This window comes from Macaca mulatta, chromosome 3 (genome assembly GCF_049350105.2).
Source record: "Macaca mulatta isolate MMU2019108-1 chromosome 3, T2T-MMU8v2.0, whole genome shotgun sequence".
NCBI lineage: Eukaryota > Metazoa > Chordata > Mammalia > Primates > Cercopithecidae > Macaca > Macaca mulatta.
In genome coordinates this window covers 169,097,067-169,110,583 of record NC_133408.1, presented here as the reverse complement: position 1 = coordinate 169,110,583, position 13,517 = coordinate 169,097,067, and the positions used below count along the sequence as shown (strand labels likewise).

General features: G+C 46.6%; 1 protein-coding gene across 2 annotated transcripts in view; it reads right to left on the bottom strand.

Annotated features, from left to right (window-relative positions):
- STRIP2 (striatin interacting protein 2) overlaps positions 1–13,517 on the bottom strand; it is a 58,354-nt gene that overhangs the window by 26,101 nt on the left and 18,736 nt on the right. For both annotated transcript variants that reach the window (XR_013415526.1, XM_015134891.3), the window contains exons 5-16: positions 12,548–12,668; positions 11,677–11,745; positions 11,361–11,467; positions 10,517–10,644; positions 9,238–9,441; positions 7,432–7,667; positions 7,105–7,170; positions 6,303–6,366; positions 5,200–5,271; positions 2,541–2,615; positions 1,440–1,537; positions 843–969 (exon numbers count right to left, since the gene is read on the bottom strand). Coding sequence is in view for 1 of the 2 variants with exons in the window: in XM_015134891.3 (XP_014990377.1) it covers positions 843–969; positions 1,440–1,537; positions 2,541–2,615; positions 5,200–5,271; positions 6,303–6,366; positions 7,105–7,170; positions 7,432–7,667; positions 9,238–9,441; positions 10,517–10,644; positions 11,361–11,467; positions 11,677–11,745; positions 12,548–12,668 (1,367 nt within the window). In the remaining variant the exon portion in view is untranslated. The remainder of the gene's footprint in view (positions 1–842; positions 970–1,439; positions 1,538–2,540; positions 2,616–5,199; positions 5,272–6,302; positions 6,367–7,104; positions 7,171–7,431; positions 7,668–9,237; positions 9,442–10,516; positions 10,645–11,360; positions 11,468–11,676; positions 11,746–12,547; positions 12,669–13,517) is intronic.

Sequence of the window (13,517 nt, the reverse complement as noted above, 5' to 3'; positions counted from 1 at the left end):
TTCTCCATCTCAAGGTGGATTAGGTGTTTCCATAGCAACCAGTGCTTATCGGTATCAGCACACTTATCTCTCTATAATTGGCTACTTATGTATCTGTATCCTTTATAAGATTTCAAGGCCTTGAAGAGCCAGAACTGTGCCTTATTCTCAGAATTATATCTCAAATGTTGGAAAAGTGCTTCACATATAGAAAACTATGGTCAATATACCTTCCCCCCCATTTTTGTGAAATGCTTACATTCTCTCTTGCATTGTTTTAAAAACTGGCTGGGCAGGCCGGGCACGGTGGCTCACGCCTGTAATCCCAGCACTTTGGGAGGCCGAGGCGGGCGGATCACAAGGTCAGGAGATCGAGACCACGGTGAAACCCCGTCTCTACTAAAAATACAAAAAATTAGCCGGGCGCGGTTGTGGGCACCTGTAGTCCCAGCTACTCGGGAGGCTGAGGCAGGAGAATGGCGTGAACCCGGGAGGCGGAGCTTGCAGTGAGCCGAGATCGCGCCACTGCACTCCAGCCTGGGCTGGGCGACAGAGCGAGACTCCGTCTCAAAAAAAAAAAAAAAACAAAAACTGGCTGGGCATATTCCTGAGAAGCTAGAGATTCCTACCCACAACCCTGGGATAACTTACAAGGGACACAGACATCTGCACCTTTCTAGGACAGTTCCCACTCCATAACCCTATCCCAAACTCATGCAGTGGGTGTCTGGATTCCCTGAGGGAGAACAAAGAAAAGGCTGGAAGATGCTCATCAGAACTAAAAGGGCCCTCGCACCCTTCCTTTGAGAGATCGGGCCTGGGAAACACCCAAGACCTGTGGAGAAGTGCTCCTAGCTGCTCACCTGGTAAATATGGTTGAGTTTGAAGTGTTTGAGGAGTAGCAGAAGCAGGGTAGAGATACTCTTTACAATAATCTCCTTGTGCCTGTTCACATCGATGCCCAGCTTCATGCTCTGGAGAACAGTGATGCTACAATGGCGAGAGAAGGTATTAGCGCAGAAAGTGGCCTAAAAGGGAGCCCTGCAGGGATCCAGGTATTTGGGTGTTATATAATATACACAAGAGAACCAGAACTTGGGAAACTTGAACTTCTGTGCCAGGGAAACCTCCAGAGTTCCCACTTATGAGCCTGTCTGAAGAAATGCTCCATTGAGTTCTTTGTTTCTATCTCTCTTTTGGCAAGCTCATCCCTTGGCAATGTTCACCCAAATACCTGGGCAGCCAGTCGCTGACACTGGTGTCACCCTCCAGATCCTGAGTTTTGAGCTAAAAAGAGCAAAGCAGAAAGCCCTGAAGGGGGAAGGGAGTACTGGTGGGCAGAGAGGAGGAGATCTCTTTGGAGACAATCTCTGTAAGTGTTAACAAGGTGAGTGGGGACTAGAGAGAGCCTGCAGACAAGACAGCTAGTATCCAGCAGCTGCCCCCGTTGAAGCACTCACGGCATCTCCTCAGGTAGGACATCTGCCAGGATATTGATAGAGTCTGTCTTAGCCTTGGAGGTGGGAGCTGCAGCCAGCAGAATCTTAAGCAGAGCGATCTGGGAAGTAGAAATAAAGAAATTCACCACTGTCAAATCCACTCAGCAAGGGAGTGATTCTTCTGCACCCTAACTGCCCTATAAAAAGTGTTTTAAAGCCATTCTCCAAGTTCTTCCCTCAATGACCATATCTCCCCAGCGTCCAGAAGAGCAAACAGGTGCCCAGTCCTGAGAGGCCTGCCTGTGAGGCTAAGGAGAAAGCCAGAGGGAGCGCATTGGCTGTTCTGCTTTAAGACTGTTCTTTCCAGGGCCTGGCATGGTGGCTGATGCCTGTAATCCCAGCACTTTTGGAGGCCAAGACAGGCAGATCACTTGAGGTCGAAAGTTCAAGATCAGCCTGGCCAACATGGTAAAACCCCGTCTCTACTAAAAATACAAAAATTAGCTGGTGTGGTGGCGCATGCCTGTAATCCCAGCTATTCGGGAGGCTAAGGCAGGAGAATCACTTGAACCTGGGAGGTGGAGGTTGCAGTGGGCCGAGATCGCACCACTGCACTCCAGTCTGGGCGACAGAGTGAGACTCCACTTAAAAAAAAAAAAGACTGTTCTTTTCAAAGGGGAGGATGGAAGGAACAGAGTGAGAGGGACAGTGTGTAGAAATAAGGTGGGAGGCATAAGCCCAACTTCTCCCACTCTTTTCTTTCCTCTAACCCGAACCATTGGTATCTTCCCCACTCCCAGCCTGAGGCTATCTAGTACATGACAGACCACAGCAGATCTCAGAGGGACTACAGTACTTATCTCGGAGGAGGGTGGGTCCCCAGTGTATCCTGTAGAGACCCCAACTTATTCCCCACCCTTCCCAAAGAAGGACTAGGGAGAACAGCACCATCAGAGGAGCACTGAGGAAAGCTCAGAATTTTCACGTGTCAGAGAATGCCTTGCCAAAGGCACAAAGGCTCAGAAAACAAGTTCAAGTGTTGGACAGGTCCGCTTGAAATGGTTTTTAGCTGTCTGTTCCTTGTAGCAGAGAAGGGCAGCTCTGGCCTAACCATCTCCTTACCATATACTGAGGGAGGCTGTACAGCATTCCCTGGTAGAGGATTTCACATGGCGTCTCTGGTACCACCTCTTCCCCCTATGGCAAGAAATACATGGTTTGCCAATGCCACTTTCCAGGTGACCAAAGGCTTTATTTTCTTGGTTGTAAGGGGTGACCTGAAAAGAGCACTAAGCTGGGAGTCAGATCTAGGTTTCTGCCCTAGCTGTGTTAATGACTCACTGTATGACCTTGGATAAGTCACATTCCTTCTCTGAGTCCTAGTTTTCTCTTCAATAGGACCATCAGGTTGGCCTGGATGACCTCTCAGGACCTGGGAAACTGGAACAGATGCTACAGAAGCACTTCCTATAGTGTTGATCTGAGGCTGAGAACTCTAGAACATTCTGTAAGCCTGGAAGGAGAGGTAGGTGGCTCAATAGTGAGGGTTTAAAAGGAAGTTGGGTAACATATGGCCTGGTGAAACAGGAAGGAATATCAGCAAAGAAGCTTTTAAGTGGATGGAAATGATTTTCTTCCCCTCTCCATTCACCCCTACATCACTTTCTCCTTTCTGACCAGCCCCCTCATATATAACTATCTCTGTCCTATTGATGACATTAACTAAGCCTTTTATCAGAGTGAGGAGGCTGGGGCCTCAGGGACCCAATAGGCTGCTCAGGCCACTGTCATCTTTGACCAATGCAGTTTCCTTCCTCCTACAAGGTCTCTCTATTACAGGGCAAGGGTTCACTACCATGAGACCCTGAGCCAGGGAAGAATAACCAGCCTCCTTCTGTCCCACACAACTCATCTGCTGCTTAAATGGATGTAAGTCCTAAATGGACATTCAGCGGAGCCTGGCAATCCTGGCATGTTTGCCTTCCTGCTCTCCAAAAGGCCGATTTCAAACCATCTTCCCTCTCCTCAAACCAACTCCTTTGCCCACCATGCCTAAACAGTTGCTGATCCTGCCTCACGCTTCATGGAGAAAACAGAAGCACTCAGACAGGCACACACTCATCTTCTCAACACTACATCTACAAAGAGTCTTATTCCTTCCTTCTTAACATGAAGGATGAACCGCCTGTGCTCGAACAAAGGCCAGTCTCCTACTTGTGCTCAGGATCCCACACCCATTTGCTTTGTTGAATGCCTCAGTCCTGCAATTATCCCCTCTTGGATCATTTATTTTAGGACAAAAAAAAATGTTCTAGTATCTCTCAGCTATAAAACATCCTCCCCTTGACCTCACATTCTCCTTCAGCTACCATCCACTTTCTCTCCTCTTCACAAAACTTTTATATCATCTACCTCCTTTTTTGACATTCCCTTCAATACATACCAATTAGGCTTTCAGTCCCACTACTTCACTTACAGTTGCTCTTATCAAGGTCATTATCTTCATGTTGCCAAATCCAATGGGCACCTTGGTTCTTACCATAATGCCACTTATTAGTAGCATTTTACCCAGCAGATCACTCCTTTTTTCTTGAAAGACTTTCTTAGCTTTTATGATATCATAATCTCCTGGATTTCCAGCCACTTCACTGTCTTTCGTACTCTTCTGGCTCCTTTCCTGACACATGCCCACCTCAACATACTGGTGTGCCCCAGGACTTTGTCCTGCCTTCCATTCTCTTCTGTCTCTACTCCCTCCCTGGGTTATCTCAGTCAGTTCTATGGCCTTTAACACTGCCTATAAGTGTTACAAACAACTTCCGAATTTATTTCTCAAAGTCAGCCCTCTCCCTAGAATTTTAGACTTGTATTTCCAATTGCCTGCAGCTCCACATGGGTATCTAATGGGCATCTAAAACTTAGTATGACCAAAACAGAACTCTTGATATTCCCCCCACATCCTGGCAAATGGTACTTATTCTTGATTCCTTTCTTTGCCTCTCTAACCACATCTAAATGCACTGCAAGTCTTGTCAGCTACATCTCTAAATCCAGGTCGGCATCATCTCTCACCTTGACTACTTCAAGGGTTTCCTAACTAATCTCCCTGGAGTGGGTCTACACTTTTCTGGTCCAATCTTTACACAGAAGCTGATGTTTTTAGAAACATAAATCAGATCATATCACTCCCCTGCTTAAAATCTCCAAAGGCTTCCTTCCCTTTGACTGTGAGTCTACTTCAAGCTCTCTACTTTTGCTTACAGGCTCTTGGCAAAGTGGCCTTAGGCCACCTCTCTGACTCTATCTGTAGGATCCCGGCCCTCGGCCCTGTGTTCTAGCCACAACAGCCTTCTTTCACTACCTCTGACACTCTAAACCTGCTTTCCCCTTGCTAAGGCTGTTCTCTCTGTTTGGAATGCTCTTTCCTCTGATGTTCCTATGGCTGGCTCCCTGTCCCTCAGATCTTGGCTTAAATGTCACCTTCTCAGAGGTCCACCTACTGGCTGCCCAATCTTAGTAGTCTACCAATGCTTCTTTCATGTTATCCTGTTTAAATTTTCTTCATTGTATTTACCATTCTTTGATAGTTTGGTTTACTTAACTTTTTGTTTTTTATCTTTCTTCCTCAACTTCAATATATCATGAAAGTAGGGACCTTGTCTTGCCTGGAACACAGTTAGAGCCTAATATGCTGAAATGAATGCATGCACACATGCTCTGTGACAACACTGAAGACAGATTTTCTTCTACTCTTCTCCTGTGCAGGACCTCCTTGGCTCACCAAAGACATAGGGCACTTCTCCAGCTCCTCTTCATTCTTGATCTGCACATCTGCGATGGAGATATACTTGTGCTGACAAAGATAAGAAGACATCAACAAGGGCTGAGGGCCTCATTCACATGTGTACCAATCTCTTACTTAAATTCCCCAAAAGCAAGGAAATGTTCTGCTTATGCGTTTGTCACCCCACATAGACATGAACTCTTTCAAGGCAGGAGTCTTAATCACCTCCGCATTATCAGCACCAGTCAAAGTGCTTTGTGCACAGTGTTTCTGTTTATTCTGTTTCTACATTCGCAGAAGAGCAGCAAATACGTAAGCATTTATCTTCAAACAAAGTGGAAGGGGAAGCCAGAAACAGGCCCCTGCCCCTGGACCACTGCCCTAAGAGTTTTGATGCGTGTGCATGTATGCACGGAGTGATGACTCCATGCATACAATGGATATAGAGCAGGCTCCTATTCAATCCTGGGCCTTTGGAAGTCAGTGGACTTATGGAGAGAGAGAAGTGAAAGGAAAAGAAGCAAGGAATGGGAAGAGAGAGAGAAGAATGGGAAGAGGAAAAAGAAATGAGAGGAAGAAAGGAGAATTTTAAAATCTACCTGAATATGGGAAACTGAGTAAGTAAAGAGAGACCTAAGTTTTCCTAACCGGCCAAAGGACTGCAGGGGGAATACAGAAGGTCCAGAAAGAGTCTGGTATAAAAGCCCCACCCGGGATGGGCGCGGTGGCTCACGCCTGTAATCCCAGCACTTTGGGAGGCTGAGGCGGGCAGATCACAAGGTCAGGAGATCGAGACCATCCTGGCTAACACAGTGAAACCCCGTCTCTACTAAATATACAAAAAATTAGCCGGGCGAGGTGGCGGGCACCTGTAGTCCCAGCTACTCGGGAGGCTGAGGCAGGAGAATGGCGTGAACCCGGGAGGCAGAGCTTGCAGTGAGCCGAGATCGCGCCACTGCACTCCAGCCTGGGGGACAGAGCAAGACTCTGTCTCAAAAAAAAAAAAAAAAAAAAAGCCCCACCCAGTATCCAGGAGCCTGGTAATCTGACCTGCTTTGATGGCTCCCTATCCCTGAAGACTGAGAGCCCACCCTGGTCACCTGCTTTAGGGTCTTCACACTCTCATGGATGGGCCTGGGTAATCCAACCAATGTATCTGTGTCCCTGTAAAAGGCCAGACATACCAGATCATAAGCTTCCAAAGTACAGAGAACTACTGATACCCCAATATCCCCCTAGAGTCACACGGACCATGCTACTTTCAACAACATCTACCCCCAGTACCCTAGACCTTCCTCTGCAAGCTTGTAGATCCCACATCAGTGCTTCAGGACACAAAAATAATAATAGCACACAGAAATGTTCCTGGAAATCAGGAGACTTTTATAGTCTTTTGGGTACTCACTTGGTGTGGGAGTGGTAGATTCCTACTTAAAAGGGGTATAGCCCAATGACATCTTGACTGTGAAACTCCACTAATAAAGACTCAATTTTCAAGAGGTCAGTGGGAAGGATTCATGAAGATGGGGAAATGGGGGAAGATTGGATCCGTTCTAACCATGTCTCTTCTTCACAGAATTTTAGCCCATTTGAGCAGGAAGGGCCCATAGAAACCATCTAACTCAATAACCTCAGGAAAAAATTAAGGCCCAAAAGAGAAAGGACTTGTTGCTCAAAGTCCTACAGTTGGCAAAAAACACAAAAGTTCTTTGAGGAAAAGTGGAAGAAACTCAAGGAAAAAAAAAAATCCATAGAAAGAACCCAAAGTAGTCACTGGGAGTTGTCCACGGCCTAGGGGCTCTAGGTTACATTATGACTACCACGCACCATCCCTCATTCCAAGCTACCTGCTCCTCTGGCCCCTAGGAACCACTCTATAGCCAGTTCCAACCAGTCACTTACTGCCCCAGGGTGAATCCGATGAACTTGTTCCTGCTCATCTCCAAGAAGTGCTCAATGTCCTTCTGTCTGAGAAGATGGTGGAAAGACCAATCCCAGAGAAGGGAAGAAAAGCAAACTTTGAGAGAGAGAAACTTTCCAGGCTCCTACCCCTCCAATCAGAGGACTGGAGCGGTGGAAAAAGGCAGCAATCAACAGAAGGAATTTCAAACCCAGGAGTTCTGACTGCCAGACCAACTTAACGAGCCTTGAATACATAGACTACTCCATCTTGGGCCTTTAGAGACTGAAACCCCAAAGCATAGGGGTCCCTGATGCTATTAAACCTACCTGACCTTTGGGGCCCAGGGCAGGCCCTTGGGAAAAGTCACCCGCTCAGCAGAGAGGGGTGCCTCTGAGGGTGGAGGTGGCACCAGAGGGTCCTGCTCTAGCAGGTCTAGCTCTCCATCCAAGGTTCGTTCTCCATCACCAGCAGACTCCTCTTCCTCCTCTGTGGCTGGCTCCTCAGTCTTGAAGAGATCCCTTTCATTGTAGATGTCCAGGCTGTCCTGCTTAGTGAGGAGTTGCTGGAGGGGAAAGAAAAGAGGGTAGGCGTGCAGAGAGCTCACTCTGGGCATCCTTGTCTGAGGCCACCCCATATCCACAGACCTCCAGATTTCAGGGAACATGGAATCTGAACACAGCCCTTGTGAAAACATCCAATTCCCCATCTCAACCCTACTGTCCCCACCCGAACCAATAACAGAACAAGAAGTTCTCAGGCAACCCTGCCATTAGCCAGGGAACAGAGCATAGATAATCCCAAAGTCAGTTACTTAGCTTTCAGAAAGCAGTGATGCCTTTTTTTGCCAGCACTTTCCTTCCTAATTATGCTCTGCTTAGGTGAACATTCAATTAGTTTGCCTTCTGTGAGCATACACCAGCTGGCTGACTGAGGAAGAGGAGGACAGAAGCTTGCTGCTAGGCAGAGGGAAGCAAGTTTGGAATTTTAAATCTTGTGACAGAGAAAAAAAGATTGGACAGAAATAGGCCAAAAAGTTAACAGTGACTGTCTCTGGTTGTTAAGATTGTGGGTGATTTTTCTTTTCTCCCGTCATCACATTTTTATATTTGTTCCAAATTTTCTACAATGAGTAAGCATTACTTTATAAAACAAAAATAAAGGTTAAAAAATTTTATTGCAGATAATGGAGATTGGATTACTGAGCACTACTGTCTAGCCTGTTGATGAACTCAAGTAGGTCAGGCAGGGGAGTTTGTAAGAACATAGTCAGGTCTCAGTATAACCTGTCATTCTGACCTTTTTAGGACAGCAGACTACAGTCATGTGCTGCACAACGATGCTTCAGTCAACAATGGACTGCATACATAATTGTGGACCCATAAGATTATAATACTGTATTTTTACTGTGCCTTTTCTAGGCTGAGATACACAAACACCATTGGGTTACAATTGCATATGGTATTCGGTATGGTAACCTGCTGTACAGGTTTGTAGTCTAGGAACAATAGGGTATATGCCTAGGTATGCAGTAGGCTATGCCATCTGGGTTTGTGTAAGTACACTCTATGATGTTTGCTCAGTGACAAAATTGCATAATGACACATATTTCAGATTGTATCCCTGTCGTTAAGTGTCACACGGTTATATACATAGACCCCTACCCAGTCATCTCTTAAATGTAAGCCTTTGGTTCCGGGGCCAGTTAAGAGTATGGCTGGCTGACAGTAAACCTTCCTGCTGCTTCAAAATAGTAAAATGCCTTACCCCAGAAAAATGGATTAGGTTGGAGACCTGTTCTAGTACCCTGGGTCCCTATTCTCAGGATTATACCCTTAAGTGTTGTTCAGAATGTAAGGAACTCCAGGCACTGAAGTTCAGGCCAATGATTCTGTAGCAAGACATGGCTATATGATGTGATATCACAGTGTCACATCACAATAGCCCAGAGGGCTGTCAGGGCTGGGGGATAGAGTCAAACTGGAGACTCTTAAGATTTCAGGTTGGTCACAGGGCCAACCCAGGCAGGATGAGCCAGGTCATTTACTGCTTTTTCCTACTACATCCAGAGTAGCTTAGAATCTTGACTTTTGGCCAGTGAGTGCCACAATACCATTGTCTGCTTCAGTCCATACCCTTCGAGAGCCACGGCGGCCTCGCAGCTTGGATGGTGGGGGTGCCAGCTGAGACTCTCCCAGGTCAAGAGTGTAAGAGGGCGGGGAGGCAGCACGCATGCTCTTCACCACCTGGATACTGTCTTCAGCCAGTGGAGGCAGGCCCAATTCTGCCCGCTTCTGTACTTTGAGAGTCTGCAGATGCTCAAATCCACCGAGGGTAAACTAAGGAAGAAACAGGAAAGGGGCAGAGAGAGAGGAAGGAAGGGAAGTAAGAGAGAGTCAAGGTCAGGGAAACATGGATGAAAAGAAAGAGCCACAACCTCCTGTCCCTTCAGAGCTTTTCCTTAATAAGGAGGTAGTAAAACAGAAAGAGGCAAATATGATTACCATCCCCACGGCAACTGAGGAGCTCAGGGGTCAGGATAAAGCATTATTTACTGCCCCAGTATGGGAAATATCACAGAAGTTAGGAAAGGAATTCCTGGGGGCCTCCTCAAAAAAAAAAAAAAAAAGAAAGAAAAAAAATAGGAAGCTATCTCCCTTTTTAATGAACACATCCAGGTGCTATAAATCCCCAGAGTCACTCAATTTCCTCTGCAGTCAAGAGGCAGTTCCCCCTATTAGGCCTGCCTTATGAGATGGGAGCCAAAAATGAAGGATCAAGTTGAATAACTAGTAACAAAAACGTAACCACATATTTATAAGAACTTCATTATTTTTTAAAAAGCAAATCCTGGCCAGGCACGGTGGCTCATGCCTGTAATCCCAACATTTTGGGAAGCCAAGGTGAAAGGATTGCTTGAGACCAGGAGTTCAAGACCAGCCCGGGCAACACAGGGAGGCCTGTCTGTAAAAAAATTATTTTTATTTAAAAAAAAAATACATATCCTCTGTTTATCTGGAGGGAGGGCAGGCACTCATCCCAACCTTTTATAGCTAGAGAAACTGAGGTACAGAGAGTTGCCCAAAGTTTCTCAGTATCAGCAAAGCCCAGATCTACCAACTTTCAACCAGTGTTCTTTCCATCAAACATTGGCTTTAATAAGAGAAGGTACCACTGATATCCCCAATTTATGGAGTGGCATATCCCATCCATCCAATAGAAACATGAAACCTATTCTAACATAGAACATCTGATGTCTCTAGGATAGCCTTGTTGCCCCTCCAAATTAGCAGTTGGCTAAGGGCTGCCCTATTCTGCTCCCTGGCTCCAGGCTCCTGGAATGCAACTAGAACAAAGTGAGGTGGCATAGGGTATTGCTGATCTGATAATGTGGGATTGGGGAGAATCACTCACCATGACCACCTTCCAGAGCAGAAGCAGGACCTTCTTTATGGGGAAATGAGGAGCCAGGCCACTGCAGAACTTGGTAACCATGGAGAAGAGTAAAAGGGCAAAAGGCTCCTCATTATGCATGGAGAAGCCTAGGGGTGAAGAGAGAGGGGAATGAGAAAGTGAGGATGAGGCAGCTAAAACCTTGTTCATGTAACCCTGATTCTGGACACACAGAGGAAGACACTCACCTCCCCTGAAGAATTCCAGAGTACTTGGTCCTGAGAAGGAGGCTTAGCCTCCCAGAAGGAAGCCCCTCAAGGGCAGGAAGGTAGGCAATGGAATTAAAATGGCTTAGGCCCCAGAGCTTAGGGTGACGCTCTGGGGTTGGATGTCAAACTAGAAGTAACAATAATGAAGACATTGCTTTCTGGCTAAAAGACTCAATGTCATTCACTTTCCCACATCAATAAATATATTTTTAAAATCCCATAGGCCTTCATATCCTATCCCTGTCAGATGACAACACCAACTTACATTTGAGCAGAACTCAGTTTTCAAGGTGACTCAACTCATTTTTTCATGTGGGATTCGTGATGGAGTGGGAGAGGAACGGCTATTCCCACTTATAACCAAGGAAACCAAGGCATAGAGAAGTTACATGGCTGGTCTTAGCTCATAGATACAGGGGGGCAATCAAGCCCAGCCCTTGTGCCTGCCATGCAGTATCTCTGTCCTAAAAGAAAGGACATTAATTTTAAAAAAGAAAACAAAAGAAAAAAAGGACTGTGCCTCTCCTAGGCAGATGCTCTGCTTCCCCTCTCCCATTAGCACCCCATCCACACCTTCCTCAAGTGCCATTTCTTACTTAATTCAGTGCGGAAGGTCTCCCGGGCTGTCCTCCACCCACAGGGGTCCGTCTCTCGCTCCAGGCGAATATTTTCCACCATTAGGTACATAACACTTAGCAGCACCCTGGGGTTACAGAAGAGTCACAAGAGGTTCCCAAGGCAATTCCCAGCCCACAGTCAGAGACCTCAGGGATGGTCTCTGTGGGAGCCCAACCCAGTGAGATTAGCTAGAGGGCAACTTCCTAATGGTCTGAGTCATCTGGGATTTGGGGAAAAGGTAACCCAGGTGCTAATCATCCGCCCTGTTCCAAGCCCATAGTTAGCCCCACTCACCTGAGCTCTGTGCTATCAGCTATGGAGACAGCTGGTTTCCGAAGGGCACTGCTACAGGCCTGGCTGTTGCTGCCAGGGGGAGGAGAAAAAGAACAGGAATGCATAAGACCTCTTTTCTCTCTGTGCTCTTACTTATCACTCACACAAACATGAGTGCTTGCCATTCCCTGGCTAGGCAGCCACTAATGAAACTGGTCTAGGGTAAAGGAGCCGACAGAATTCCCTTGCCACCTCAGCAAACTCTCTTATCGTAATATGGTGAAGACAAGGCAAGGGCAGGATCTGTGGTATCCACTCATCTTGCATTCCCCACTATGCTTAGTATTGTGCTGGACATAAAACAGATGCTAAGAAACACCTGATGAATAATAAGCAGATTGCACCCTATCTCAAACTCCTGGGTGATGGGCATGAGACAAAACAAGGGGTCACTGTAGTGGTAGCAGCAAATAAGGCAACCTCTAGAACTATAGCCCATGAGGGAAAGAATTGGGGACAGTGACAGGAATTGATTTCCTGTCTTTCTTGGGTCATGCACTCAGAACAGTTTCCCTCTTGAATTACAGAGTTAGGCTGAGCTAAGAGAGTCCTTGAATAAAAAAGAGAACCCACTCAGGATAGGCCCCTGAAGCCCAGGATTAAAGCTGTAAGTGAGGCAGAAGCTGCAGATGTATCCAACCTCAGGGAGGGAGAACAGAATATCAGAGAACATGGCTGGATGGAGGGAAACTGTCAATGAGCTTTGGGCTGAGGTGTGAGTAGACCCAGTTCCTCACAGGGGCTCTCTATAGTAAGGGAAGCAGCATAGAATATGAGGCCCCTTTAAGGAATGGGGGTTGTGTAGGCCAGCCCTTCCCCTAAGGCTTCTCACTCAATTTCCATGTGGAGTAGCTCCAGGAAGGTGGAGAAGGTCCCCATCTGATACAGCAGGAAGCAGTTGTACCTGGACCAGTGTAGCACATCGACCTCTGAATCACATTCCCCAAAAGTACCTAAAGGAGCAGACAGTTGTTACAGGGGTTGAGAGATGGCAGTATCCCAGTTCTTTCTACCCTGCCCCATGATCTTAAGATTTTCCTATAATACTCTGCCCAATAATTAGGCTGACATAGGTATGACAGGGACCCCAAGAACTTCCTGGAATGAGTCAGGGGAGAAGAGAGGTAGTCTCTAGGGTTAGGTCCAATGTGCTCATCAATGGCCTGTCATCTTAAGGGTGGGTTCTTCCAGAAGCAGATCCTGAGGTAAGTAAGGATTCCAGTACAATTAGCTTATTTGGGAATCATTCCCAGGAATCATCAGTAGAGATAGGGAAGAAAACGAAGCCAAGAGTTCACTCAGGGGATAACTTTGGAAACAGTATAAAACACACAACTCACAGTTATTCTATCCAAGAGGGGTGAGACAGTCAGGCTATCCCTCTACTAACTACTGTCAGTCACTGGATGAGGGTGCTAAACTAAAGGAGCACACTGATTCCCTACACTTCCTGGATGCCCTGTATGGGCTGCAGAGAAGGCCCTTGGGCAGAAGCTGGGCATGGTGGCACACGCCTGTAATCCTAGCTACTTGGGAGGCTGGAGCAGGAGGATAGTTCAAGCCTATGAGTTCAAGACCAGCCAGGGAAACATAGTGAGACTTTGTTTTTAAAAAAATTAAATAAATAAAGTCCTTGGGCAAACACATGAAGGTACTGGGAGTTGGAAGTTGGCCAGAGCACCAGATCCTAGAGATACAGGAGGGCACAGTCCTATTTGCTAGTCTTCTCTTCACCTAATGTCTACCCTTTCCCTTCTTTATTTATTATTTCTTTTTAGAATTTTTTTTTTAGCTCCCAACTG